Source organism: Hippopotamus amphibius, chromosome 15 (genome assembly GCF_030028045.1).
Source record: "Hippopotamus amphibius kiboko isolate mHipAmp2 chromosome 15, mHipAmp2.hap2, whole genome shotgun sequence".
NCBI classification, from domain to species: domain Eukaryota; kingdom Metazoa; phylum Chordata; class Mammalia; order Artiodactyla; family Hippopotamidae; genus Hippopotamus; species Hippopotamus amphibius.
The window spans coordinates 15,884,963-15,910,914 of NC_080200.1; the positions used below are offsets into that span (position 1 = coordinate 15,884,963).

The 25,952-nt window shown below is 48.3% G+C and overlaps 1 protein-coding gene across 7 annotated transcripts in view; it reads left to right on the forward strand.

Moving 5' to 3' along the window:
• Positions 1–1,572: 1,572 nt before the first annotated feature.
• Positions 1,573–25,952, forward strand: part of IL12RB1 (interleukin 12 receptor subunit beta 1) — a 29,451-nt gene continuing 5,071 nt past the window's right edge. For 3 of the 7 annotated variants that reach the window (XR_009049280.1, XR_009049281.1, XM_057710213.1), the window contains exons 1-13: positions 1,573–1,891; positions 9,957–10,073; positions 11,042–11,104; positions 11,936–12,053; positions 12,498–12,667; positions 15,300–15,439; positions 18,297–18,330; positions 18,805–18,927; positions 19,676–19,758; positions 20,490–20,835; positions 23,261–23,428; positions 24,113–24,250; positions 24,623–24,778. Coding sequence is in view for 5 of the 7 variants with exons in the window: in XM_057710213.1 (XP_057566196.1) it covers positions 1,876–1,891; positions 9,957–10,073; positions 11,042–11,104; positions 11,936–12,053; positions 12,498–12,667; positions 15,300–15,439; positions 18,297–18,330; positions 18,805–18,927; positions 19,676–19,758; positions 20,490–20,835; positions 23,261–23,428; positions 24,113–24,250; positions 24,623–24,778 (1,672 nt within the window). In the remaining 2 variants the exon portion in view is untranslated. Of the gene's footprint in view, positions 1,892–2,556; positions 2,740–9,956; positions 10,074–11,041; positions 11,105–11,935; positions 12,054–12,497; positions 12,668–15,299; positions 15,440–18,296; positions 18,331–18,804; positions 18,928–19,675; positions 19,759–20,489; positions 20,836–23,260; positions 23,429–24,112; positions 24,251–24,622; positions 24,779–25,952 lie in introns of all 7 variants that reach the window. The other 4 variants (XM_057710215.1, XM_057710214.1, XM_057710216.1 and 1 more) reach the window with 4 other exon arrangements.

Sequence of the window (25,952 nt, forward strand, 5' to 3'; positions counted from 1 at the left end):
GGTATCTGATGATAATTGTTCAGCCTGACTTTGAGGAAGGGAAAGGAAGACTGAGAAAAGCCCAAAGTCCCAAGATGGCACCCACATTTTCTCTTTCACTGGGACTCCCACTGTCTCTGTAGCTGCAGGTTTCCTTGGTTACTTGACTGTTCAACCTGGACATTAGAGTATGTTCTTGGATCGGAAGGGACCCTAGCTAAGGTCTCTGGCTAATCACCTGTGAGGTACTGTAGGATCCCACTGAGTTATGGTGGCCAGATTAAACACATAAAAATACAGGACTCCAAAGCAAAATTTGTTTTTCTCACACGTTTGGAAATTGACATGTAATTCACCTACCATAAAATTCACCTTTTTAAAGTGTGCAGTTCTGTGGTTTTTAAACCTATTCACAGAGTTGTGCAATCATCACCGCTAATTCCAGAACAGTTTCATCACCCCCCAAAAGAAACCCTATAGCAGTGAGCAGTCACTCCCCATTCTCCCTCCCCCAGTCCCTGATCAACACCAATCTGCTTTCTGTCTCTGCGGATTTGCCTGTTCTGGACGTTTCACATAAGTGAAATCACACAACATGTGGCCTTTTGTGTCTGGCTTCTTTCACTCAGCATGATGTTTTCAGGATTCATTCACGTTGCAGCAAATGCCACTACTTCATTCCTTTTTATGGCTGAATAATATTTCATTGCATGGATAGACACGTTTTGTTTACTCATTCATCCATTAATGGACATTTGAGTTTTTCCACTTTTTGGCTATTGTGAAGAGTGCTGCTGTGAACATTCATGTACAAGTTATTGTGTGGACATGTGCTTTCAATTCTCTTGGGTATACACCTAAGAGTGGAATTCCTGGGTCCTATGGTAACTATGTTTAAATATTTTCAAAAACTACCAGACTGTTTTCCAAAGCAGCCACTGTTATGGGTTGAACTGTGTTTTCCCAAAATTCATAAGTTGAAATCCTCACCCTCAGTATCTCGGAATGTGATTGTATTTGGAGATAAGGCCTTTAAAGAAGTAATTAAAGAAAATGAGGCCATGTGGGTGGATCCAAATCCAATATGACTAGTGTCTTTGTAAGAGGAGACTAGTGTAGAAACATGTACAAGGGAATACCATGCGAAGACACAGGGAAAAGATGCCATCTTCAAGCTGTGGAGAGAGACCCTGGAAGAAATCAAACCTGCCGACACCTTGATCTTGGACTTCTAGCCCTCAGAACTGTAAGGAAGTGAATTTCTATTGTTGAAATCACCCAGTCTATGATACTTTGTTATGGCAGCGCTACCAAACTAATACAGACACCTGGTTAAATTTAATTTCAGATAAGCAATGAATACTTTTTCAGTATATATCCTGTGCAATAATTGGGACATAGATATGTTAAAAAGCTATGTGTTATTTATCTAAAATTCTAATTGAACTGGGCATCGTGTGTTTTATCTGACAACCCTACACTAAGTGGACTTCAGCTGGAGTTTGCATACCCCAGGTGATGGTAAGCTCATGCCCTACAATGGCCAACTTTCTGTCTCTGGCTGGTTCTGACTAAAAGTTCTACTGTAATCCAGGCTAGGGTGGACATGTGACCCAGAGTCTTTCATCCATCTCAGCCAGTGTGATTGGTCAAGATGGAGATGTGACTCAAGCTCAGCCAATCAGAGTATTCCCTGGCACTTTGGCTGGAAACCTGAAGAACGAGAGGTTCCCTGTACCAGAGGTGCTCGGGCTGGACAGCTGGGGAGCTGCTGGAGGGGAAGCCACCAGAGAGGTCTCAAATACCCATGATCTATCTGGAGATCTCCTTCCCAGAACTCCTTCCCAAATGACCTCTTCAATGGCAACATGGAGCATTTATTTACTGACTGACTGAATGCAATTTTTCCATGGTGAGTACCTATCTATGGGAAGACATTCTGGAACCTTTTTGAAACATTGAAAATGTTGAAGTATGTGGGCCGAGCGATGGGATTCAGAATGTCCTGCTTGAGCAGTGGAGGAGCTGAGGGTGCGGGGCGTGGAGACTAATATCACCCTGTTTGGTCCTGAGGGATGGCTGGTTAGCCAAAGACGGGTAAGATTCCTCAGAGGAGGAACAACCTAAGACAGGCACAGCCGCAGAGGGGCCAACAGGGGTGGTGCATAGAGCCTTCCTTATATCACCCTGTTTGGCCCTAGAGGATGACTGGTTAGCCAGAGACGGGTGAGATTCCTCAAGGGAGGACCAACCTAAGACAGGCACAGTCGCAGAGGGGCCAACAGGGGTGGGGCACAGACCCCCTAATATCTGAGAGAGGTCTCCTGCCCCCAGGGCTGTTTTGCTCTCCACCCCCAGCTCAAATCCACACCTGCTCAACTCGGACCCAGGAAGTAAACAAAGATAATTGCCTCAGTCACGTGAGGCCTTTGATTGTTTATGAGTGTAACCTGAGAATGTTAGCCCACGAACTCAATAAAAGCAACCTGGGATGAGTCAGCAGGGCTCTTGATCCGAGAGGTCTTGAGCCCCCCGGTCCCACTTTTCTCTTCAGTCTGTGTCTGTGTCTTCTTCAAGCTTGCGGCACCCGTCACTCACCTCGAGTCGCTGAGCTGGTCTCGGCAAGTGGCGCCCAACGTGGGGCTCGAAAGGCTTGAGTGACGAAGGTTCACGGAAAGTGAAATTGATAAAAGTAAAGAATTGGGAAGTGCCGTGAAGCCCCCAAGAGGAGAGTAAGAGGCCTCTGAGAAAATCCTGCCAGTAAGTAAATCTCTTGGGTAGTCTGTGTTCGGGGTAAAATGTGGGAAATAAAGAAAGTTCAGATTAATATCGACCAGATGTATGCCTGTTACGGCAGCTCCTAAGGGCAGGTGGAGTAAAAAGCAAGTGAAGGTCTTGTAAAAAGCAAGTGAAGGTCGATTGTTAGAAATTCTGTAAATAATTGAGAGAATATTGTATGTGGTTTCCTTCTTTAGGCTAACACTGGGTTTAGGTACTTAGGGATAAGGCTGGGAACGAACTTAAAAAACTGCATTCTAAAGGGACTCCCGTACCAGGTTCTGTTTGGTCAAATGTGGTCTCTGATTAAGTCAGTATTAGAGCCTCTATTAGAGCCTCTATGGGCTCCTAAAGGCTCAAATGATAGCTTTGATGAAGAAGCCCGTCCGTCAGAGGACCAATGGGCATGTGCGGTGCCAAACGAAACTGAAAAACAAAAGGGAATACAAATGGCTGAGGGATTAAGACCCTCGGCTCCCTCAGTTGTGGAGGAGGGCAAACTTCCTGTACTGCCCCCTCCTCCACCCTCTTTAATGCCGCCTGGGGGAGCTTATGCCTTTCCTGTGTCTATAGGACACTCAGTTTTATCATCCTTACAGAAGGGCATTTTGCAGGCTAGACAAGAGGGAGATCTGGAAGCTATGCAAATGGCATTTCCAGTGACTGTCCATGAAAGGGTAGCACCTGGAGTGGATCCTAATAATCCCAATGGAATTTATGAGGCAGTACATGAGCCAATACCCTTCAAAATATTGAAAGAATTAAAACAAGCAGTACAAAATTATGGAGTAAATTCTCCATTCACCATAGGTATCATACAGGGAGTAGCCGAAGGCTCTCGTTTGATTCCAGCTGATTGGGCAACGTTGGCTCGTGCAGTACTAGCCCCGGGAGAATTTTTACAATTCAAAACCTGGTGGTGTGATCATGCTGAAACTATGGCAAACCATAATCGAGCAAAGCAGATTCCTATCTCCTTGGATCAATTGATAGGTAGTGGAAATTGGGGCAGAGCTCAAGATCAAATTCTGATGGAAGATCAGGCCATAGAACAGGTGAGACGTTGTTGCTTAAGAGCCTGGGAGAAAATAGAAGCTAAAGGGCAAGCTCCTGTCTCTTTTCAAAAGATCATGCAGGGGGCAAAAGAGCCCTATACTGAATTTATTGCCAGATTACGGGAGACTATCAAGCGGCAGATCACTAATGCTGAGGCTGCTGATACTATTTTGCAATTATTGGCCTTTGAAAATGCGAATACAGATTGTAAGAAGGCCATTGGACCTATGAAAGGAAAGGGAACATTAAATGATTATATTAGAGTGTGTCAGGAAGCGGGAAATGAGAGCTTTAAAGCAACAATGATGGCACAAGCTATGGCTGGACTGAAAATAAATAACAAATTTCCAGGGAAATGCTTTAACTGTGGTAAACAAGGACATACAAAGAAACAATGTAGGAAGAGAGTGGATAGAAGGGCTGTTAATTTTCAAGATAATGTAATCAAAGGGCAAAAACAGCCTGGACTTTGTCCAAGATGTGGAAAAGGATTTCACTGGTCAAGCCAGTGTAAATCTAACTTCCATAAGGATGGAACCCCTTTGTCGGGAAACTATCAACGGGGCTCACTCCTAGCCCCGCAACCAAAGGGAGCCTATCAGATCTAGAAACAGACAGAAGTGGCCCAATACTCCGCAGTGCCATGGAATTATCACCAGCCACAGCAGGCAGCGCAGCCTTAGACCTTCCTTGTGCAGAATCTATTATTATACTGCCTGGAGAAACTCCAACATTGGTCAGGACAGGAATTACTGGACCTTTGCCAAAAGAAACCGTTGGCTTAATACTAGGAAGGTCTGGTTTAACATCAAAAGGAATTAGAATTCATACTGGAGTAATTGATAATGATTATGCTGGAGAAATTAAAGTGATGATATCAACTTCGGTTCCATGGAAAGCCCATCCAGGTGATAGAATAGCACAGTTGCTTATTCTGCCATATTATAAGACTGGCAATAGTACAAAAGTAAGGAGAATGAAACGCTTTGGAAGCACAGGAGAGGCCGGAGTTTTCCTCTCTGAAAAAATTTTAGAAACACGCCCAACATGCTCAGTAACTATAAATGGAAAAGCTTTTAGAGGATTAATAGACACAGGTGCTGATGTTTCAATTATAAGCAGTAATCATTGGCCTTCTCGCTGGCCTACTTGTCCTGCAGACATTACAGTGGTAGGTTTAGGTAGAGCTCATGGCTTGCAGCAAAGTGCTAAAATATTGCCTTGCATTGGCCCAGATGGGCAGCCAGCCCACTTACAACCCTATATAGCAGACCTTCCAATTAATTTATGGGGAAAGGATTTATTGCAACAATGGAAGGCTGAAATCCACATTCCAACGATAGATACTTATAGTATGCAAAGTCAAGAAATGCTAATAAATCAAGGATATCAGCCAGGGTTAGGTCTTGGTAAATATCATGAAGGGAAACTATTTCCCATTCCAGCTGAAGGTAATGCAAATAGAGAAGGTCTTGGATATCAATCTTTTCACTAGTGGCCACTGTTCGTAAAAGCTTACTGCTTCCCCCAGCACCAATTCCATTGACCTGGAAAACTGATACACCTGTATGGGTTGAGCAGTGGCCTTTAACCATAGAAAAGTTAGAACCTCTAACAGAATTAGTAACTGAACAGTTAGAAAAAGGACATATTGAAGAATCTTTTAGCCCATGGAACTCTCCAGTATTTCCAATAAAGAAAAAAACTGGTAAATGGCGTTTATTAACAGATCTCAGAGCAGTCAATGCAGTTATACAACCAATGGGGGCCTTACAACCAGGCCTCCCATCACCTAATATGATCCCTGCTGATTGGCCTTTAATAGTTATTGATCTGAAAGACTGCTTTTTCACCATTCCATTACATCCCAAAGATAAAGAAAAATTTGCTTTTTCTGTGCCTGCACTAAATAATAAAGAACCTCGAAAAAGGTTTCAATGGAAGGTGTTACCTCAAGGCATGTTGAATAGCCCTACTATTTGCCAGAATTTTGTTGCTAAAGCCCTTGAACCAGTACGATTAGAATTTCCTAATTGTTATCTTATCTATTACATGGATGATATCTTGTGTGCTGCTCCTAATCAAGATTTACTTACTTCTGCGTATATTAGCATGCAGCTTTGCCTTGATAGAGCAGGACTTAAAATAGCTCCAGAAAAAGTACAGATGCATAGCCCGTATCAATATTTGGGTACAATAGTTGATAGAACAACTATTAGACCACAAAAGGTAGAACTGAGGTCAGATCAAATCCAAACTCTTAATGATTTGCAAAAACTCCTAGGAGATATTAATTGGCTTCGCCCATGCATAGGGATCCCCACCTATGCATTGTCTAACCTATTTGCTTTGTTAAAAGGAGATTCAAAATTAAATAGTCCAAGAACTTTAACATCAGCTGCTTTAGAGGAACTAAAACTTGTAGAAAATAAAATTCATTCTTCTCAATTACAGAGAGTAACTGTTAATCAGCCATTGCAATTAATTATATTACCTTCTCCTCATTCACCTACGGGGATATTAATGCAAAATGAAGGAATTGTGGAATGGTTGTTTTTAGCAAATACTATGGTAAAATCCTTGTCACCTTATTTAGAATTATTAACTCAGTTGGTTCTGAAGGGAAGAACTCGAAGTAAGCATTTAATTGGAACTGACCCGTCACTCACCTCGAGTCGCCGAGCTGGTCTCGGCACCTATCCTTCAAAATCCACTTCAGATCCTCTTCGAGAAGCATCAGGGAACATTTATTGAATGAATGAATAGATTTTTTTTCTTGCAAACTTCTACACATCCATCAAAACCCTCCTCAAATATCTCCATGAAGGGCATCAGGGAATGTAATCAGGGAGGGAATGAATGAGCTCTTTTCTTGGTAACCTATGTATTCTTTTTCTGGGGGGTGGCTCACACTGCCCAGCATGCAGGATCTTAGTTCCCTGACCAGGGATCAAACCTGTGCACCCTGCAGTGGAAGCGCAGAGTTTTAACTGCTGGACTGCCAGAGAAGTCCCCATGTATTCTTTTTTTTTTTTTTTTTAATTTTATTTATTTATTTATTTGTTTATTATTTTTGGCTGTGTCTGGTCTTAGTTGCAGCACACAGCATCTTTTGCTACAGTGCATGGGTTTCTCTCTAGTTGTGGCACACGGGCTCTCTAGTTGAGGTGTATGGGCTCAGTAGCTGTGGCACACGGGCTTAGTTGCCCCACAGCATGTGGGATCTTAGTTCCCCAATCAGGGATCAAACCCACATCCCCTGCATTGCAGGGTAGATTCTTTACCACTGGACCACCAGGGAAGTCCCTGTATTCTTTTTTTAAGAATTGAATTATAATTGACCTATAACATTATGTGAGTTCCAGGTGCACAGTATATTGATTCGATGTATCTATACCTTACAAAATGATCACCGCTATGTATTCTTTAAAACATCCTCAGCTGATCCTCTGGAGGCACCAGAAAGTCCTGGTTGAGTGAATGAAAAATGTTCTTATTGGTGAAAAATGTTCTTATTAATAAATGTTTGTTAAATGAACGGATGGATTTTCTCCTTGCCAACTCCTACTCATCCTTCAAGATCCTCCTTAGATGCCCCTCAGGGGCATCAGGTCTCTTGACCACATGGAGGGAAGCTCAGCCTTTCTCTGGCTGAAGGTCACTACCCATTCTCCCCACAGAAGGCGGAAGCTGAGGGGGTGGGGAAGTTCTGTGGTTCCTCCTGTTACCATTTCCTGGGGAGGGGGGCCTATGACCTTATCCTTCCTGCCTACCCTGCCCCCCAGTTTGTGGGGCATCTGAAAGTGGAAAAGTCTTGGGTACATACCCCAGCTCTGCTTCTGGGGCAGCTGGGAGGACTTCCTGGAGTAGGCGGCAGGCAGGCCAAGAGAGATGGGTGTACAAAGTTTTGGCACGCAGCAGGTGGGCTGTGGTGAACCTCAAGGTGAGCCTCCAACTGTGACCTCAATAAGGGTAGAAACAATACCTCACGTGTGGCTGGAATCCTGCTCACACGCCTGCCATAGCTCCTTGGGAAAAAGCTCTTGGGAAAAAGCCCAGCCGTTCAGTCCAGCACTCAAGGCCCTGGTCCATCCTACCATCTTCATCTCTCACATGGAGCCCCAGACCCGCCACGATCCTCTTGGTATTCCCCAAAGCATGTCCCCTGAACTTTTGCCTCTGCTGTGACCTCTGCCAGGAATGCCCTTTAATTCTACAAAGCCAGTTCAAGATGTCCCTTCTCTGGGCAGCCCTCCCTGGTCCCCCTCAGGGCCCGCTTAACCTCTGCACCTCCCTGCACCCAGCCCCTGACCCCAAGGAGTTGGGGGCATCTGTGTCCAGCTCTGCCCCACCCCCCTTGATATGTTTCCAGTGGCTGCTCTAACTTTGGAGAGATGGGCAAGAAGTGTGACAAGAGAAGAGGCCACCGCGGACCCCCAAAATTACACATCATATGGGTTGTCTGGTGGGCAGCAACGCTCTTTTATCCACACTCTAGCCCATTTGCAGATGGGGAAGCTGAGGCCTGGGAGGCCCGACTTTCAAGGGGGTGGGAGGTAGGGGATAGTCCTGGGACCTGGGCCTTACTCTGGAAGATGCAAAGCTCAGCCCCACTGTGGGGCAGGGCAGGGCGGGGCGGGGTGGGGCGGGGCAGGATTTGCGTCCATCTCTTCACCTCCAGCTGGGGCCCTGAGTGGTCTGCGTGTCTCTGGACTCAGTTTCTCCATCTGCGAAATGGGGCACCTGAGTCAGGGGTCTCAGGATCACTGAGAGGGGAGCCATGGGTTTGCCCCTATCTCAAGTGGTCTCTTTCATCTTTACGTTTCTCTCCATTTATGTCTCTGTCTGTCTCTGTCTCTGCCCCTCCTCCAGCCCTCAAACCTACTCCGCCCCCTGGCCTGGCCTGGGCCCTGCTGCTGGTGAAGGCTTCTCTGTGCAGGGTCACAGGGTCCCCGTCCCCACTGTGCCAGGCCTGGAACACTGCCGCTTTGTTCCGATGGCTCTGACGTCATAGCCTGCCGGGTGCCTGACCCTGGCTGGTCCCACAGCCCCTCAGGACCGGCTCTGAGACAAAGGGCTTCCTTCCTGTTCCCCTGGGCCTCAGTTTCCCCAGATGCTTTCCCCCAGCCGAGACCCTTACCCTGTTCTTCGTCCACCTGGGTTCCGAAAACATTTTTGTTAGGTGAAAATCACATAACATAAAATTAACCATTTTAATATATACAATTCAGTGGCATTTAGGCTATTCACTATAGCAGGCAACGATCACCTCTATCTAGCTCCGTGACATTTCCAGCACCCCAAAAGGGAACCCCACGCCCATGAGCAGTCACCCCCTCCCCCAGCCCCTGGCAACCGCTTATCTACCCTGTGTCTCTGTGGATTTGCCTGTTCCGGACATTTCTTATACATAGAATCATATAACGTGTGGGCTGCTGTGTCCGACTTTTTTCACTCCACATGTTGTTTTGGGGGTTCACCCACTTTGTAGCATGAATCAGCTCTTCTCTGTGGACATTTTGGACCTTTGTGGACAGTGGGGAGAGAGAGTCAGAAACTGAGACCCACCCCCGCACACACCCCCCCACCCCCGCCCCCCGCCACCACCTCCCCACCTCTGATGGAGAAACAAACACAGAGAAAAGACTAAGCTGAGTCTAAAGGAAGCGAGGAGCCTCTTGCAGACCTGGGACCCAGGGTGCCCTGAGGCTGCAGTTTGGGAAATGGGGAAGTGGACGTTTTTGGAGGGCCCAGCCTACTGTGAGCACGCCATAACAATTTGTTGGGAGAGTGGACTCCGACGTCCGAAGATCCTGGCCTCCCATTGAGCTCCTAAGTCTCAGAAGTGGACCAGACAGGGCTGAAGACCTGGCCAAGGGCACAGAGCTCCAGGCCACCTATGGGACTCTCACCCAGCATCCAGCTTCAGTCTGGGGCCAGCAGAGAAGACCCTCAGACCCAGGTCTCAGGGTCCAGGACTCGGGTGGGTTTGTGGCCTGGATAAGGCTACCACCCCCAAACTGACTTCCTGGCTTTCTCTTTCACTTTGACTTGTCCTGGGAGGGGCCATGACACCTAACTTTTTTTTTTTTTTTTTTTCTTTTTGGTCTTTCTTGCTCGACCTCAACGTGTTCCTGGGTGAGGAGCGGGTAGCTGGGGCCTCGCTGGCAGCATGGATCTCGTCCTCTTCAAGGACTGGATGGGGCAACGGGTGGCCAGGCTGGTCCCCCTCCTTCTCCTTCTGCTCCCCAGGCAGGGCGGTGAGTCCCCTACTCTGGTGCCGCCGCTCCTCTCGCTGGGGAGGGGCTGTGTGTGTATATGTGGAGGGCTGTGAACCCGGGTTCCGGGGTTGTTTCCGTGCCTCAGTCTTTCCCTCTGTCAAATGCGAGATCAGTAATCATAGATTTTGATGTTAGACTTGGGTATCTCTCCTCCAGTCTTGATTTTGTCTTCTGTGGAGTGGGCTGAAGCTCTGAATCTTTCCCACATCCCAGAGTTCAATGAGAAATAGCTAAGGAAGGCATAAAGACTGTGTATATATATAATAGATATATATCTAGTGTATATAATATACACTCTCTCTCCCTCTTATGGAATTGAATGGGAATGGGCCCAGCTCCCTGCGGATGAGAGTTTGGACTCTTATCCCAGCTCTGCTGTTGCATGGCTTCGGGCAACTTCTTTGTGCTTCAGTTTCCCTCTATGTAAACTGGAGATCAGCAGGGTTTCAAGGCTTATGGGGGTCAGGCAGAGCTGGAGACAGCAAAAGGGAGAGGGACAAGGGACCCTGGATTGCTTTAGAGGAGCATCCCAAGAGGTGGATGGGAGGGTGGGTGGGTGGATGGATGGATGGATGGGTGGATGAATGGATGGATGGATGGATGAGTGGGTGGGAGGATGGATGGATAGATGAGTGGATGGGTGGGTGGATGGATGGGATGAGTGGATGGATGAATGGATGGATAGATGAACAGATAGGTAGATGGATGGATGGTTGGATTGATGAGTGGATGGGTGGATGGGTGGATGGATGAGTGGATGGGTGGATGGGTGGATGGATGGATAGAAAGATGGATGGATGGGTGGATGGATGGATAGAAAGATGGGTGGATGGGTAGGTGGGTCCATAGATGGGAAAGTGGGCAGATGCATGGATGGTCACTGGCAAGCCCCTCTCCTCCTGAAGTGAAAAGCTGAGACTGTCATTATCTTTCCATTGCCTTTGCAGCTGAAGCCTGCGGTACCAGTGGGTGCTGTTTTCAGGACCCACCATATCCAGATGCAGACTCAGGTCTGGGGCAGTTCCCCATTGTGGGAGGGAGGGGTTGTGCTGAGCTCTGACTGACCCATCCCTAGCAGCCCTTCCCTGAGCTTCCTCCTATCCAGCCAAAGACTGGGGTCTTGGGAGCCCCACCCCAACTGCCTGATGGCCTGTCCTCACCAAACTCAGGTGTCCTGGAGCAGTCATCCACTTCCGTAAGCCTCATCTGCTCCCTAACAGGGTCGCAGGACTGGTATCTGTGTCTGTCTCGACTGTCAGCATGCGGGGCCAAGCAGCTGTTTCATCTATTCTTTTGTTCAGGAAATATTTACCAAGCACTTACTATGTGCAGATGCAATTCTAGACATGAAGGAATCAGCTGCGAGCCCAGCTGTCCTCTTGAGGTCACGGCCTAGGGCAGGAGGTGGACAAGAGGCTCACAAATGTGTATCTTGCATACAATGACCTGCTATGAAAAGAAACAGAGCAGGGTGGAGGATGGAGAGGGAGGGGACTGCTTCAAATGGCCTAGTGTTTGAGGAGGTGACACTGAAGGAGAAATTGGAATGCCAAGATCTGGGGGAGGAGCATTTCAGGCAGAGGGCACAGCACATGCAAAGGCCCTGAGGCAGGAGTAAGCCTGGTTTGTTTGAGGACTAGTGAGGAGGCTGAAGTGGCTGGAGCAGGAGGTGCAGGGAAGATGGCAGGAGACAGGCAGGAAGGGCGCAGGAAGGTGCTGGAAGCCACAGTGTGTATAGGCTGAGGCGACACCGGATTACATAAGTGTCACAAAGATTCCTCCCTGGGGTGTGTCAGTTTGGGGACTCCCCCCCCCACTCTAGTCTCTTCTCAAACCTCCAGGCTCAGCTTCGGGGCCCCGGGACCTGAACTGCTACCGGATATTCAGTAGCGCTGGTTATGAATGTTCCTGGGAGTATGAGGGCCCCGCAGCCGGGGTCAGCCACTTCCTGAGATGCTGGTGAGGACCCTGTCCTTGCTCCTGACCCCCTGCCTCTACTCTCAGATGTATGACCACGGCAGGGCCCTCCCTGGGCCTCAGTTTCTCATGTCAGAAGGGAGGGTTGGGGATCTGTGTTGTGAGAGGTCAGAGTGGGTGGGTGTCCAGTTTGGGCGGCAGTTAGGATCCCTCTGGTCCTTCCTGCATCCTCACCCCGTCACTTATTCATCCATCCATCCATTTATTTCTTCTTTTCCTCTGTGGCAGCCCATGTTAGGAGATTCTGGAGTCCTCCAATTCCCGTAGTCTTAGGCTGATCCCCAGGAAACCCCCAGGCTGGGGAGAGGGAGTAAAGGGGGCAGAAAAAGATGCTGGGATGTGATGCACATCATCTGCCTTGGCCCCTGAGACACTCTGGGGTCCACTAGGACCCCAGACTCAGCACCAACATCCTCTTTCCCACAGCCTCAAGCCTGGGCGCTGTTGCTACTTTGCCACAGGCTCGGCCACCAAGCTGCAGTTCTCCGACCAGGATGGCATAGCCGTGCTCCACACTGTCACTCTCTGGGTAGAATCCCGGGTGGCCAACCGGACGGAGAAATCCCCCAACGTCACCCTGAACCTCTACAGCTCAGGTTAGCACCCTGTTCTCCTCCCCACTACCCCTTCCTCACCCAGAGAAGGCTCTGGTCCCCAAGCCGAGACCTGGGGGGACTCTGGGTCCCTGGAAAGGGACTGGATGCTGCCAGCTGTTTTCACATCCCAAACTGTCATGTGACTTGACAGAGTCTTTCATGGTCCCCTTACCAATCCCCTACTGCTGAACATTTAGGTAGCTTTCAGTTTCTCCTTGATACTGTAATGCTGCCAAGACCCTATTGGGTCTTTATATATATATATAAATTTATTTATTTATTTTTATTTATTGGCTGCATTGGGTCTTCGTTGCTACACACGGGTAGTTGTGGAAAGCAGGGGCTACCCTTTGCTGCGGTGTATGGGCTTCTCATTGCCGTGGTTTCTCTTGTTGCAGAGCACGGACTCTAGGCGCGTGGGCTTCAGTAGTTGTGCACACAGGCTCCATAGTTGTGGCTCGCAGGCTCTAGAGAGAAGGCTCAGTAGTTGTGGTGCACGGGCTTAATTGCTCCATGGCATGTGGAGTCTTCCTGGACCAGGGATCGAACCCGTGTCCCCTGCATTGGCAGGTGGATTCTTAACCACTGTGCTCCAGGGATGCCCCCCTGTTGGGTCTGTAAAATATATTTTCATGAATTAACACCATCCACTTAGTTTATGCTCGTTGAGCTGCTTCTGTGTGCCGTGCTTAGGCGTAGGGGACACGGGCGAGGCCAAGGGAGGTCACAGCCCAGGGCTGGGACAAGGGTGAGGTGAACAAGGCACCCTCTTAGGCCACAAAATCTTAGGGAGTTGCCAAAAAACCTCAGCAGTCATTATAAACAGTATCATGATACAACTTTTTAAAAAAAATTTCATTTATTTATTTGACTGTGCTGGGTCCTGGTTGCAGCATGCAGGATCTTCGTTTTGCAGCACGCATAAGGGATCTAGTTCCCTGACCAGGGATCAAACCCAGGCCCGCTGCATTGGGAGCGAGGAATCTTAATTAACCACTGGACCACCAGGGAAGTCTCATGATGCAACATTTAAAAAAAAAATCAAGGGCTTCCTAGGTGGCACAATGGTTAAGAATCTGCCTGCCAGTGCAGGGGACACAGGTTCGATCCCTGCTCCAGGAAGATCCCACATGCCGCGGAGCAACTAAGCCCATGCGCCACAACTATTGAGCCTGCGCTTTAGAGCCCGTGAGCCACAACTATTGAGCCCACGTGCTGCAACTACTGAAGCCCACGCGCCTAGAGCCCGTGCTCCTCAACAAGAGAAGCCATGGCAATGAGGAGCCCGCGCACCACAAGGAAGAGTAGCCCCACTCACCGCAACTAAAGAAAGCCCACGCACAGCAAAAAAAAGACCCAACACAACCAATAAAATAAATAAATAAATTTATTAAAAAAATAAAAAAATCAATATTAATGCAAAAAAAAAAAAAAAGCCGTGACAAACAAAATATCAGATTTTTTTTTTTTTTTTTTGCCACACTGTCCTGCATGTGGGATCTTAGTTCCCCGACCAGGGATTGAACCCACACCCTCTGCAGTAGAAGGGCAGAATCCTAACCACTGGATCATCAGGGAATTCCCCAGGTTTTTCTTTTTTAAGTTTAGAAACCCTCATGGATTCCCACCATTTTTTATTGTGTTCCTTCCACAAATACCGAATTTTATTTTATTTATTTTATTTTATTTATTAATTTATTTTATTTATTGCCTGTGTTGGGTCTTCATTGCTGCGAGAGAGTGGGGGTCTTCATTGTGATGCACAGGCTTCTCACTGTGGTGGCTTCTCGTTGCGGAGCACGGGCTCTAGGCACGCGGGCTTCAGTAGTTGTGGCACATGGGCTCAGTTGCTCCACGGCATGTGGATCCTCCCAGACCAGGGATGGAACTCGTGTCCCCTGCATTGGCAGGCAGATTCTTAACCACTGCACCACCTGGGAAGCCCCCCCAGAATTCTAAGTAAAGACAGAATCTGACCCTGCATTTGTACTACCTTACCTCACTCTAATCCCAGCACCGTTCCTGCCGTCATGGAGCCCAGATCCAAGTAGGGTGATAGACAAGGCATGATCATTACACATGATGAGATGCTGGGAGGTCAGGGAGGCCTCCAGCTCAAAGATAAAAAAGATCCAGCAGGAATAAAGGTGGGGAAGTGTGGTCCAGACAGAGGATACAGCAAGTGCAAAGACCCCGAGCTAGAATCAGGCACAGTATAACCTAGAGGCAGAAAGAATGACAGATGTCTCTCCTTAGGCCAGGCTCCTTGAAGTGGGGTTAAAAAGTTAGTAAGAGTTCCCTAATAGTCCTCCAGGAAAAAAATAGAATCCGTTAATTACTCTCTCATCAGCAAATTACAAAAGTGCCTGTCTCACCACAGCCTTGCCAGCAATGAGGATTAATATTTTAAACATACCTTTACTAATAGGATCCTGTGTATAAATCTTCACTCTTTGACCCATAGAACCCTAGGCTTAGATGGGACCTGCAAGGGTGTCCCTGATTCAAATTCAGGAGGCTTGGTGGGTTACTCTGGGCCAGGAGGATCCTGGGCAGATTTTCCAAAATTTTCCAGACCAACAACTTACACACACACCGGCTTCCTCTCCCCAACCCCCATCTCTGCTTCCAGTTAAATACGACCCTCCCCCAGGAAACATCAAGGTGTCCAGGTTAGCGGGGCACCTGCACATGGAGTGGGAGACCCCAGTCCGCCAGGATGGTGCTGAGGTACAGTTCCGGTACCGGACGCCTGGCAGCCTGTGGAAGCTGGTGAGTTTATTCCCCAGATCAGGGATTTGCACAGGGCACAGGGCACCTTCACTCCTCTCCCATCAATTCTGCAATCTCTGTATCTATCACCCTTCCCACCTGGCCTCCACATTTGACCCATGTTTAGCCTCTGGGGTCTCTCTGAGATGAAGATCTGATCATGGTCTCCCTTGCTCACACACCCTCCATGGCTCCCCATTACCCGCAGTAGGGCATCCTCACCCTCAGCTGGCCCTAGGTCCCCTCACTTGCTTCATGCTTCCTCTGGCCCCTCTCTGAATGGCCATCATTCATTGCTCTAGATTCCAAACTCTTTGCCTTTGCATATGCAATTCTTTCCACCTGCGCGCCTTCCTCTTCACCTGAGTACATGTAAATCCAACCCACCTTCAGAGTCCAGCTCAAGGGCTGCCTCTTCCAGGAAGCTGCCTTTCCACCCATTCCTCCCTTCCTCCTTCCCCACCCCCCCTTTTATTATTTTTTTTTGGCCATGCTGTGTGGCATGCGGGATCTTAGTTCCTCCACCAGGGACTGAACCCATGCCTCCTGCATTGGGAGCATGGAGTCTTTACTGGACCGCCAGGGAAGTCCCTACTTTTCTTCATTCAAATGTAAAATTGACATACAGCGTGATATTAGCATCAGGTGTACATGATTTGATACTTGTATACATTGTGAAATGATCAATCACCACACTAAGTCTATTTAACTTCCTTCACTACCCATGCATGTTCCAGATTTTGCTTTCTGTAATGAGAACTTTTAAGATTTACTCTCTTAGCAACTTTCAGATATGCAATTCAGTACTGTTAACTATGGTCACCATAGTCACTATGCTGTACGTTACATCCCAGAACTTATTTATTTTATATTGATAACTTTGTACCTTTTGACCACTTTCATCCATTTGACCCACCCCTCACCTCAGACAACCACTAATCTGTTGTCTGTATCTATGAGTTTGGTTTTCTTGTTTGTTTGTTTTAAATTCACATGTAAGTGAGATCATACAGTATTTGTCTTTCTCTGTCAGACTTATTTCAATTGACATAATGCCCTCAAGGTCCATCCATGTTGCAAATGGCAAGATTTCCTTCTTTTGACTGCTGAATAATATTCCATTGTATACATATACCACATTTTCTTTATCCATTCATCCATCGATGGACACTAAGATTGCTTTCACATCTCAGCTGTTGTAAATAATGCTGCAATGAACATGAAGGTGCGTGTTTCTTTTCCAGTTAGTGTTTTGCTTTCCTTTGGATAAATACTCAGAAGTAGAATTGCTGGATCATGTGGTAGTTCTATTTTTAATATTTTGAGGAACTTCCACTGTTTTCCATAATGGCTACATGCACACCAACAATTTACATCCCCATCCATTCCATCCAGCAATTTCATTTCTCCACACCCTCGTCAACAATTATTATCTCTTGTCTTTTTGATAACCATCCTGACAGGTGTGAGGTGCGATCACCTTGTGGTTTTGATTTGCATTTCTCTGGTGATTAGTAATATTGAGCATATTTTCATGTTGGCCATCCGTATGTCTCCTTTGGACCTTCATTCATTCTTCAGCTACTCTATTCTTCCCTCTGTCCCTGGCAGGCAGGGAAGTCTAGGCTTACAAGAAACCTCAGCCCTGACCAAGTCCCCAAGGAGCCCCTGGTTTGGAAGAGACAGACCCCCAGCTTCTGAATTGTGGTGTCTCCTGCTCCCTCAGACGGGGAGCATCTTGCGTCCAGCGAGCTGCCTCCGCTTCGGCCCCATCTTGCCTCCAAATGTTACGCCCTTCCTTGAGCCTCAGTTTCCCCATCAAGTGAGTGGGTTCAGATCAGTCAGAGGCAGGTGACATGGGATTCCTGTTGGGGAGGGGCATCTCTTTACATTTTATCTCCAGCCCCTTAACACACTCAGCAGTGGACCCTCTCAGCCCCCCTTTGCAGATGAAGCAACTGAGGCTCGGGATGTCTGGGGACCGCTCAGCATCACCTGGGTAGTGTGGAGCTAGCTGGGTCCTAACTTGACTCTCCTTACCTGCAACACCACAGACAGGTTTTGTCTCTTAAAATATTTTTTTAGGAAATTATAAAATATAATTTCGCCTCCTAAAATCATTCTTTTATTTTTTTAATTTTTAAAAAAACGTTTGGCCTCTCCACACGGCTTGTGGGATCTTAGTTCTCTGACCAGGGATTGAATCCGGGTCCCGGAAATGAAAGTGCTGAGTCCTAACCACTGGACCACCAGGGAATTCCCCCAAATAATTCTTTTTTTAAAAAAATATTTATTTATTTATTGGCTGCGTTGGGTCTTCGTTGCTGCGCGCGGGCTTTCTCTAGTTGCGGTGAGCAGGGGCTCTTCTTTGTGGTGTGCCGGCTTCCCATGGCCGTGGCTTCTCTTGTTGCAGAGCACAGACTCTAGACGCGCAGGCATGTGGGATCTTCCCGGACCGGAGCTCGAACCCGTGTTCCCTGCATTGGCAGGCGGATTTTTAACCACGGAGCCATAAGGGAAGCCCCAAATAATTCTTAAAAAAAAAAAACAACTTTTACTTTGGAATAATCTTAGATTTTCAGAAAAGTTATAAAGAAATACATAGAGGCTTCATCCAGCTTCTGCATAGGGTAATGGCTTTTGTTACCAAGTTTGTCTGTCAGTGGTCCGTCCCTATGAACTAAACTCCAGAGTTTGCTTGGGTTATCACCCACTTTTCCAAGAACGTCTTCTTTCTGTTCTCGGATCCAATCCAGGGTTCCACGTTGCGTTTAGCAAAATAATTGTTGAAAGTTTCAAAAGAGCTAATAGTTTCAACACCCAAATGTAAAAGTGTATAAATATGGTCTCATTTTAGGGTGACTGTGGACGTCAAGATGATGCTGGCTTCGGTGAGAATAACAGTGAGAACGACAGAAGCTGCAAGTTAGCATTAATTAGGCACCCACTCTGTGCTAGGGCCAGTGCTAAATTCTCTGTAAGCTTGTTTGCATCTCCCTGTAGTTCAGTATTGGATTATTCCCATCTCACAGGTGAGGAAACAAAGGCTCGGGCTTGAGAAGCCATTGGCCAAGTTCATATCCCAAGGGGTGGCCTTGCTGAGACCTGAACCCCCAGACAGTAAAAGAAGTGGGTGATCCTTGAGGCCCCGAGAGCACAGGACTTAGCCTATTCTGGCTGTGTCCCCAGGGTCCAGCACACAATTAGCTCTCAATAAGTGCATGGACACAGTTGGCACTCAATAAGTGCATGTATACAGTTGGCACTTAATGTGTGCATGGTGGCTTAGTGACCAGTGCCAAGCCCTGGGCACTCCTGGCTATGGGACAGCCCCTTGGCCTGATGTTTGATTTGCTTCTCCCCAGAGTCATGCCTCTGCCCCTTGGAGGTGGACGCGGCCCAAGAATTCCAGCTGCGGCGGCGGCTGGGGCCAGGGGTCCCCGGAGGTCCCTGGAGCAGTTGGAGCAGCCCCGTGTGCATCCCCCCTGGTGAGTGCACCCTAGGCCACAGGAAGGCAGACAGGCATTAGAAAGAGGGTAGTGGTATTAGAAATAAGGCGGCGAGTGTAAGCAACAGGGTGATGGAAGTTAGAAATAAGGCGGCGGGAGAAATTTGGGAAAATTAGTGCAAGGTGGCAGGGCAGTGAGCGAGTTTCACTTTGTAAAATGTGGCAAATCCATAATCTAAAAAGAAAGCATTTCTCAGTCTTTCTCTCCTTCCAATTAGTTTGTTCTTTGATAGCCAGACAAGGAGTTGACGGGTGCAAGTGGTTGTGTTGTGAAGACAGGTTTTCCCAAATGACACAGGAATCTGAGCCTGGGCAGCTCCAGAGTGGAGATGCGGCCCGAGGTGGGGGGTGGGAGGGGGAGATGGGGTGACTGTCGACATTTGTCCCCCTATCCTTTGAGATGGAGCTTCCTCCTGCCCGCCCAAGTGCATATCTGCTGGGAAACAATTCCAACGATTACTTTCAGATTTTTTTTTTAATTGTAGTAAAAAAAGACGTAATACAAAATTTACCATTTTAACCATTTGTAGCCAATTGTGTTAAGCATATTCATACTGTGGTGGAATGGATCTCCATGTTTGCAGATTTTGAAAACTACTTAACAATGCGTAAAATCCCGTTTTTCATGGGAGGGAAGGAAAAGGTCCCGGGTCCCCATCCAGGGTCTGCAGGAGGTTGTGAGCAAGGGCACCCCCCCCCAGTGTCACCGTCTTGCTGTCTCATTGCAGAACCCCCCCCACTAGCTGAGGTGAAGTTGTCAGTGGAGCAGCTCCGCCCGGATGGGAGGAGGCAAGTGACCTTGCATGAGCAGGTAATGGGACCATCGCAGGGCTGTGGGGTGGCCTGGAAACAGAGAGAAGAAGATAAGAGGCTGGAGTGGAAGTGCTTAATTAATAGGAGGGAGATGAGCTGTGGAGGTGGTAGGGATTGAAAGGACTGTGGGTTGAACTCTGAAGGTAATGGGTAGCCATGGAGAGTGTGTGAGCGGAGGAAGGATGTGACTGGACTCAGGTGTTCACAGGCTCCCTCTGGCGGCCATTGGGTGAGCAAATTGTGGGGGGCTCAGGTGGAAGCTGGAAGGCCAGGAAGGGGTTGGTTGACTGTGTTGGTCTGGATGGGAGATGATTTCTTTGAAGTCCCCCAAACAACTCATTAAGTACAGTCGAATGAACCCACTTTCCAGAGGAGGAAAAACTGAGGCACAGAGGAAAAATCTCCTGCCTGAGTCAGAGGCAAACTCAACCCCCAGCTTCACCATAATTGATTCAGCCAGGTCCCCAGTGGGCTGTCACAATAAAGCTGTAGTGAAGCTCCTTCTCTCGCTAGGTTTCCTATAATATGAATTACCTTTCTTAGAAAAAATTTCTAGGCTTGAAGTAACTGAGTCCAAAGATGAAAACATTATTTTTTTCCTAGCTTTCAGTGGGTTTTGCCAAATTATTCCCCCTCCCCCCAAACCAGTGAGCAGTGGATGTGTCAGTTTCCCAGCAGCCTTGGCAGCATTGTGGTTTACTGTTTTTTTAATTTTTTGCACGTCATCAGCTGGGGCCCATGGATGAGTCTATGCTCACGGGCTGCATCCTGATGCCAGCCCACAGGGATGACGTATCTGTTCAGGTCCTCACAAACCATCTCTCACACTCACGACAGCTGCCCCAGCTGGAGCTTCCGGAAGGCTGCCTCGGGCCCGACTCGGGCACGGAGGTGTCCTACCATGTCCACCTGCATATGCTGTCCTGCCCGTGTAAGGCCAAGGCCACGAGGACTCTACGCCTGAGTAAAAAGCTCATCCTCTCAGGTGCTGCCTATGACCTGGCTGTCTTTTCCCGGAATCGCTTTGGCCGCAGCCCCAACCAGACGCGGCACATTCCTGCCTACACCCACTCAGGTGCCTTTGGTTGGGCGGTGGGAGGGTCCCTGGGAACTGAGCAAGTACCCTGAGCCTCAGTTGGACTAGGGTGAGGCAAGTGGGGAGCGAAAGTTTCATGGGGTGTCTACTTTAAGAATGTGTAAAGTCGGTAATAGAAATGCATGGCGTTAAAAAATGCATAGCTTTATAATGTAATAGTCAAAAAAAAAAAAATCTCACTAGCAAACTGCAGCCCAGGCCAAACACTTGTTTTTGAAAATAAAGTTTTATTGGGACCAAGGCCAGGATCAGGGTGAAGCGAGCAAGGCAGGGGCATGCAAATACAGGGTTGATCCTGTCTTTATTTAAAATCTAGACATTTTGCTCATTTTATATACATGTATACATAGGTTAAATATATACGTATATTTAATGAAAAAAATCAATGGCAATGATGTGGATAAAAGGGAAGGCTCATACGCTGTTGGCTGGAGTGTAAATTGGTGCAGCCACTATGAAAAACAGTATGGAGAGTCCTCAGAAAATTAAGGCGAGAACTACCATATGATCCAGCAATTCCACTTCTGGGTATTTATCCAAAGAAAAGGAAAACATAATTGGAAAAGGTATACGCAACCCTATGTTCATTGCAGCGTTATTCATGACAGCCAAGATATGAAAACAACCTAAGTGCCCATCAGTGGATGAGTAGGTAAAGAAGATGTGGTGCATGTATACGATGGAATACTACTCAGCCGTGAAAAAGAATGAAATGTCGCCATTTGCGACAACATACATGGACCTTGAGGATATTATGCTTAGTGAAATAAGTCAGATGGAGAAAGACAAATACCTATGATTTCACTGAGATGTGGAATATAAATACCAACCAACCAACCGAACAAACAAACTGACTAAATAAATAAATGAACAAATCAAAACAAACATGCAGATACAGAGAACAGAGAGTGGTTATCAGAGGGGAAGAGGCAGGGGGAGGGGAGGGGTAAAAGGGACTGTATGGTGACAGATGGAAACTAAAGTTTTCGTGGTGAGCACCCAGTAGGGTATTCAGAAGTCAAAATATAATGTTGTACACATGAAAGATATATTACAAACCGATGTCACCTCGAAAAAACAAATCTAAAATTTAAAAATCAAGATTTGTATGTATGTATATACACATATGTATTTTATTGAGGTAAAGGTCACATATCAAAATGAACCATTTTAACAAGTACAACTGGGTGCATTAATTACACTGACAGTGTTGTGAGACCATCACCTCTGTCTAGTTCCAGAACATTTCATCACCCCCAAAAGGAGAGCCCGTCCCCCTTAGCGGTCACACCCCACCTCCCTCCCCCAGCCCCCGACAATCACTAATCAGCTTTCTGTCTCTGTGGATTTGCCTGTTCTGGACATTTCACAGAAACTGATCATATATGACGTGGCCTTAGATTCTGGCTTCTTTCACTCAGCCTGATGTCTTTAAGATTCATCCACATTGTAGCACGTGTGTCAGTGTATCATCCCTTTTTATGGCTGAGTAATATTCCACTGTGTGGATGGGCCACATTTTGTGTATCTGTTTTTCCACTGATGGACATTTAAGCTGTTTCCACTGTTTGGCAGACGTGAATAGTACTCAGTATGTACTTTTATGTTCATTTCAATTTAAAAAAATATTGCATTAGAACAGCGTTGATCCTTTTTTTTGGCTGCGCTGCACGGCATGCGGGATCTTACTTCCCCGACCAGGGATCAAACCCATACAGTAGGAAGTGCAGAGTCTTAACCACTGGACCACCAGGGAAGTCCCAAACAGTGTTGATCTCAATGACTGTGTTCTTTGGGCTGCATTAAATTTCATGCCTGAGATAAGTGTCCTGCTCGCTTCACCTTAATCCTGGTCCTGCTGAGTACCCAGCAGGGCTATTACAGTGATGCCCATTTCAGAGATGAGACAACTGAGCCTCAGACAGATGAAGCCACTTGCCAGGATGGCACAACAGTGAGTCTGTCTGAGGCTCAGTTGTCTCAGGACTCAGCTCTGGTCCAGCTGGGAAGCCCCTCCCCCACCTCAGCCAGGACCCGCTGGACAAGGCGGGTGGTGGGTGGCCAGGCATCTGCTGAAGCAGGAGATGCCCACCAGCCTAGCAGGGCAGTAGTGGCATCATAGCAAGGGAGCACTGGTGGTGAGCATCCTGGCAGGGAACCCATGGCCAGGCTAGGGGAGGACTCGATTCATTCAAACAGCCCCTGCTTTCCCCTTTGTGTTCAGCCCCCAACCAGGCAGCCCCCCAGCAAGGGGAGTCAGAGCCAGATACAGACACTCCTGGCCCTGGGGGTGGGGGGCGGGGGCATTAGAGCTTGTCAAGAGGGTGGGATGGGGCTATAGGAGCCTTGGGTGAGGGGGAGCTTGAAGCAGCTATACTGATGGGGCTCCCTTGTCTTCTTCCAGAACCAGCGGTTCTGAATATCAGTACCGGAGCCAACTGGACCACCATGAGTTGGCCAGCCCGGGCCCAGGGCATGACGTACTGCATTGAGTGGCAGCCCCAGGGCCAGAATAAAAGCCTTCCCACCTGCACCATGACAACACCCCAGGACCGAGACCCTGCTGGAATGGGTACCGTAATGTTGGTTGCCCTGCATCCTCCATTAGAGCTCCTGGTCCGCTCACATCTTATAGGCATCATCCATGTAAGGTGTCTGAGGCCCAGAGAGGTCTAGCCATTTGCTCAAGGTCACACAGAAGTGGGCACAGGCCAAGACTCAGACCCTCCCACTCATGCAGGTCTGGAGCTTCCTGCTGGGATTCTGGGGTGTCAGGGCTCACTCAGCCCTGGGCAGGTTGCACCCCAGCAGGTAATGAGTCTCACATCCCAGGGTGTTTGTTAAACATTCACCCGTGCCAGGAAAGGTGGCAGCTAGCAAGATGTGGGTGGCAAATTAATGAGGCCTCTGGAGGGAAAGGGCGGGTGCAAAATGGCCCAGGCAGCCTCTCACTCTCTGCCCTGGTCCTGGCTGGGGTCCCGAGAAGCCTCAGCCTCAGCCTGGCCCTCAAAGAGCTCCCAACCAGGGGAGACAGGGCTGGATACAGACACCCCTGGCACCACGGAGTAGGAGCTATGCTGGAGGGGCTGGGGACAGGTTGGGCAGGGGCATAAGGAAGGAATCCTGGAGGAGTGGACATCGGTGCAAGGGCTTTGAAGCAAGGGTAGGAGTGCTCTGGGAGTTCCTGGCAGATGGCATAGGTGCGGAGGTGGGGACACAATCTATTTACTGGTCTGGCTCTTCCTAATCCTTCTAGCAAGCCATAGCTGGAACCAAACATCTGGAGCAATTTGGCAGAAGGAGTGTTACCACATCACCATCTTCGCCTCTGCACAGCCGGAGAAGCCCCATTTGTGGTCCACGGTCTTGTCCACCTACCACTTTGGAGGCAATGGTGAGCGGCCCACACCTGCAGGGTGGTCTCCCCAGGGGACTCGGCAGTGTCCTTGGGTATCAGGAAAGGGGAATACCATTTAGAGGCACCTACTGCATATCGGGCCCTGGCCAGAAGCCAGACACAAAGCAGTCAGTTCAGTCAACTCTTAAGACACCCCGAGAGGCATTGCCCCATTTTACAGGTAAGAAAACTGAGGCTCAGAGAGGGGAAGCGATGGTACCAAGAGTGGTGGAGCTGGGCTACAAACCCAGACCCAGCTGACTCTGTGGCCAAGGTTCCCTGGGTCTCTGGACAGTACCGGGCTGGGCAGACAGAACGTGCTCAGCCAGCACCTGTGGAGCTGACCATGGCAAATGGTGTTGGTTGCAGCCTCAGAGGCCGGGAGCCCACAGCATGTGTCTGTGAAGAACCTCAGCCAGGATTCGGTGTCTGTGGACTGGACACCATCTCTGTTGAGCACCTGCCCCGGCATCCTGAAGGAGTACGTTGTGAGCTGCCAAGATGAGGACAGCAACCAAGTATCTGGTAGGTGGGGCAGCACAGGCCTGGCTGGGGAAGGAAGGGCTTGCTGTGTGACCCTGGGCACCTCCCTGTCCCTCTCTGGGCCTTGATTTTCCCACCCATAAAATAATAAAATTGGACTCAAGGTGCAAGGGCTTTGAAGCATGGGTAGGAGTGCTCTAGGAATTCCTGGCAGATGGCACAGGTGCTAAGGTGGGGACTAAGACAGTAACTCCCATGGAGCCAGGATGACTGTCTGCATCCCACAGTTGGGGAAATTGAAGCCTGGAGAGGGATTCACCTGCCCAAAGGATAAACAAGCTTGGATTTGAGCTCAATCAAGCGCCCCTCCCTGCCCCATAGGAGGGAAATAAATGAGGATGTACAGGGCACATCTCACCAGGGCTGGAACTTCCTGTCATTTCACACACTGGGAGCCTCACGCTCCTCACTGGGTAACACAGCCTTACGGATACAGCCTTGCTCATCCAAGTCTTGCAGCAGCAGGCCAGGCCGGCAGGACCATGAGTTTACATCCTGCCTTCCCTCCTTGAGCTCAGCATAGGGGCTGAGATGGGGAACGGAAGGGATGCGGGTGCGGAACGGGGGCTGCTCCAGCATCAGATATTTAGATATCCTACCATCAGCCTGGTCACCCTATGTTGTTTAGAGGGGGGTAAATGAGGCCAAGTGGGAGTCGGTGACTTGTTCACAGCGGCACAGCTGGAAGCAGGCCATTTGCTGAAAACCAATTTGCCGAAAGTCAAATTGTTGAAGATTTATGTGCCAAGCGCCCATTTGGCCAAATGTACCAACTTCCCCGAAATTTCTGTTGAAGAAAATTCCCCTTGAATACTTACAAAGTATATGGATTTAGGGTTCTAGGAATGTTTTCTTCTGGATGACAGCCAACAACTGTATTCTCATTTTGAAGATTTTGATGCGGTGCTTTATTTTTTAAAAGTCATCCAATTCCACAACCACTGGCTGAGGTCCTACTGTGTGCTGAGGTGCTGGGGACACAGGGGGAACAACTTAGCCAAAGTTAACCCTGACTTTGACCCTAAAGATGGGAAAGAGGTGAGGGAAGACACCATGTAGTTATCTGGGGAAAGGGTGAACCAGGCCAGGGAAACAGCCAGTGCAAAGGCCCTGAGGTTTGAAAATGAACCTGGTGCCTTTAGGGAACTCTGAGAGG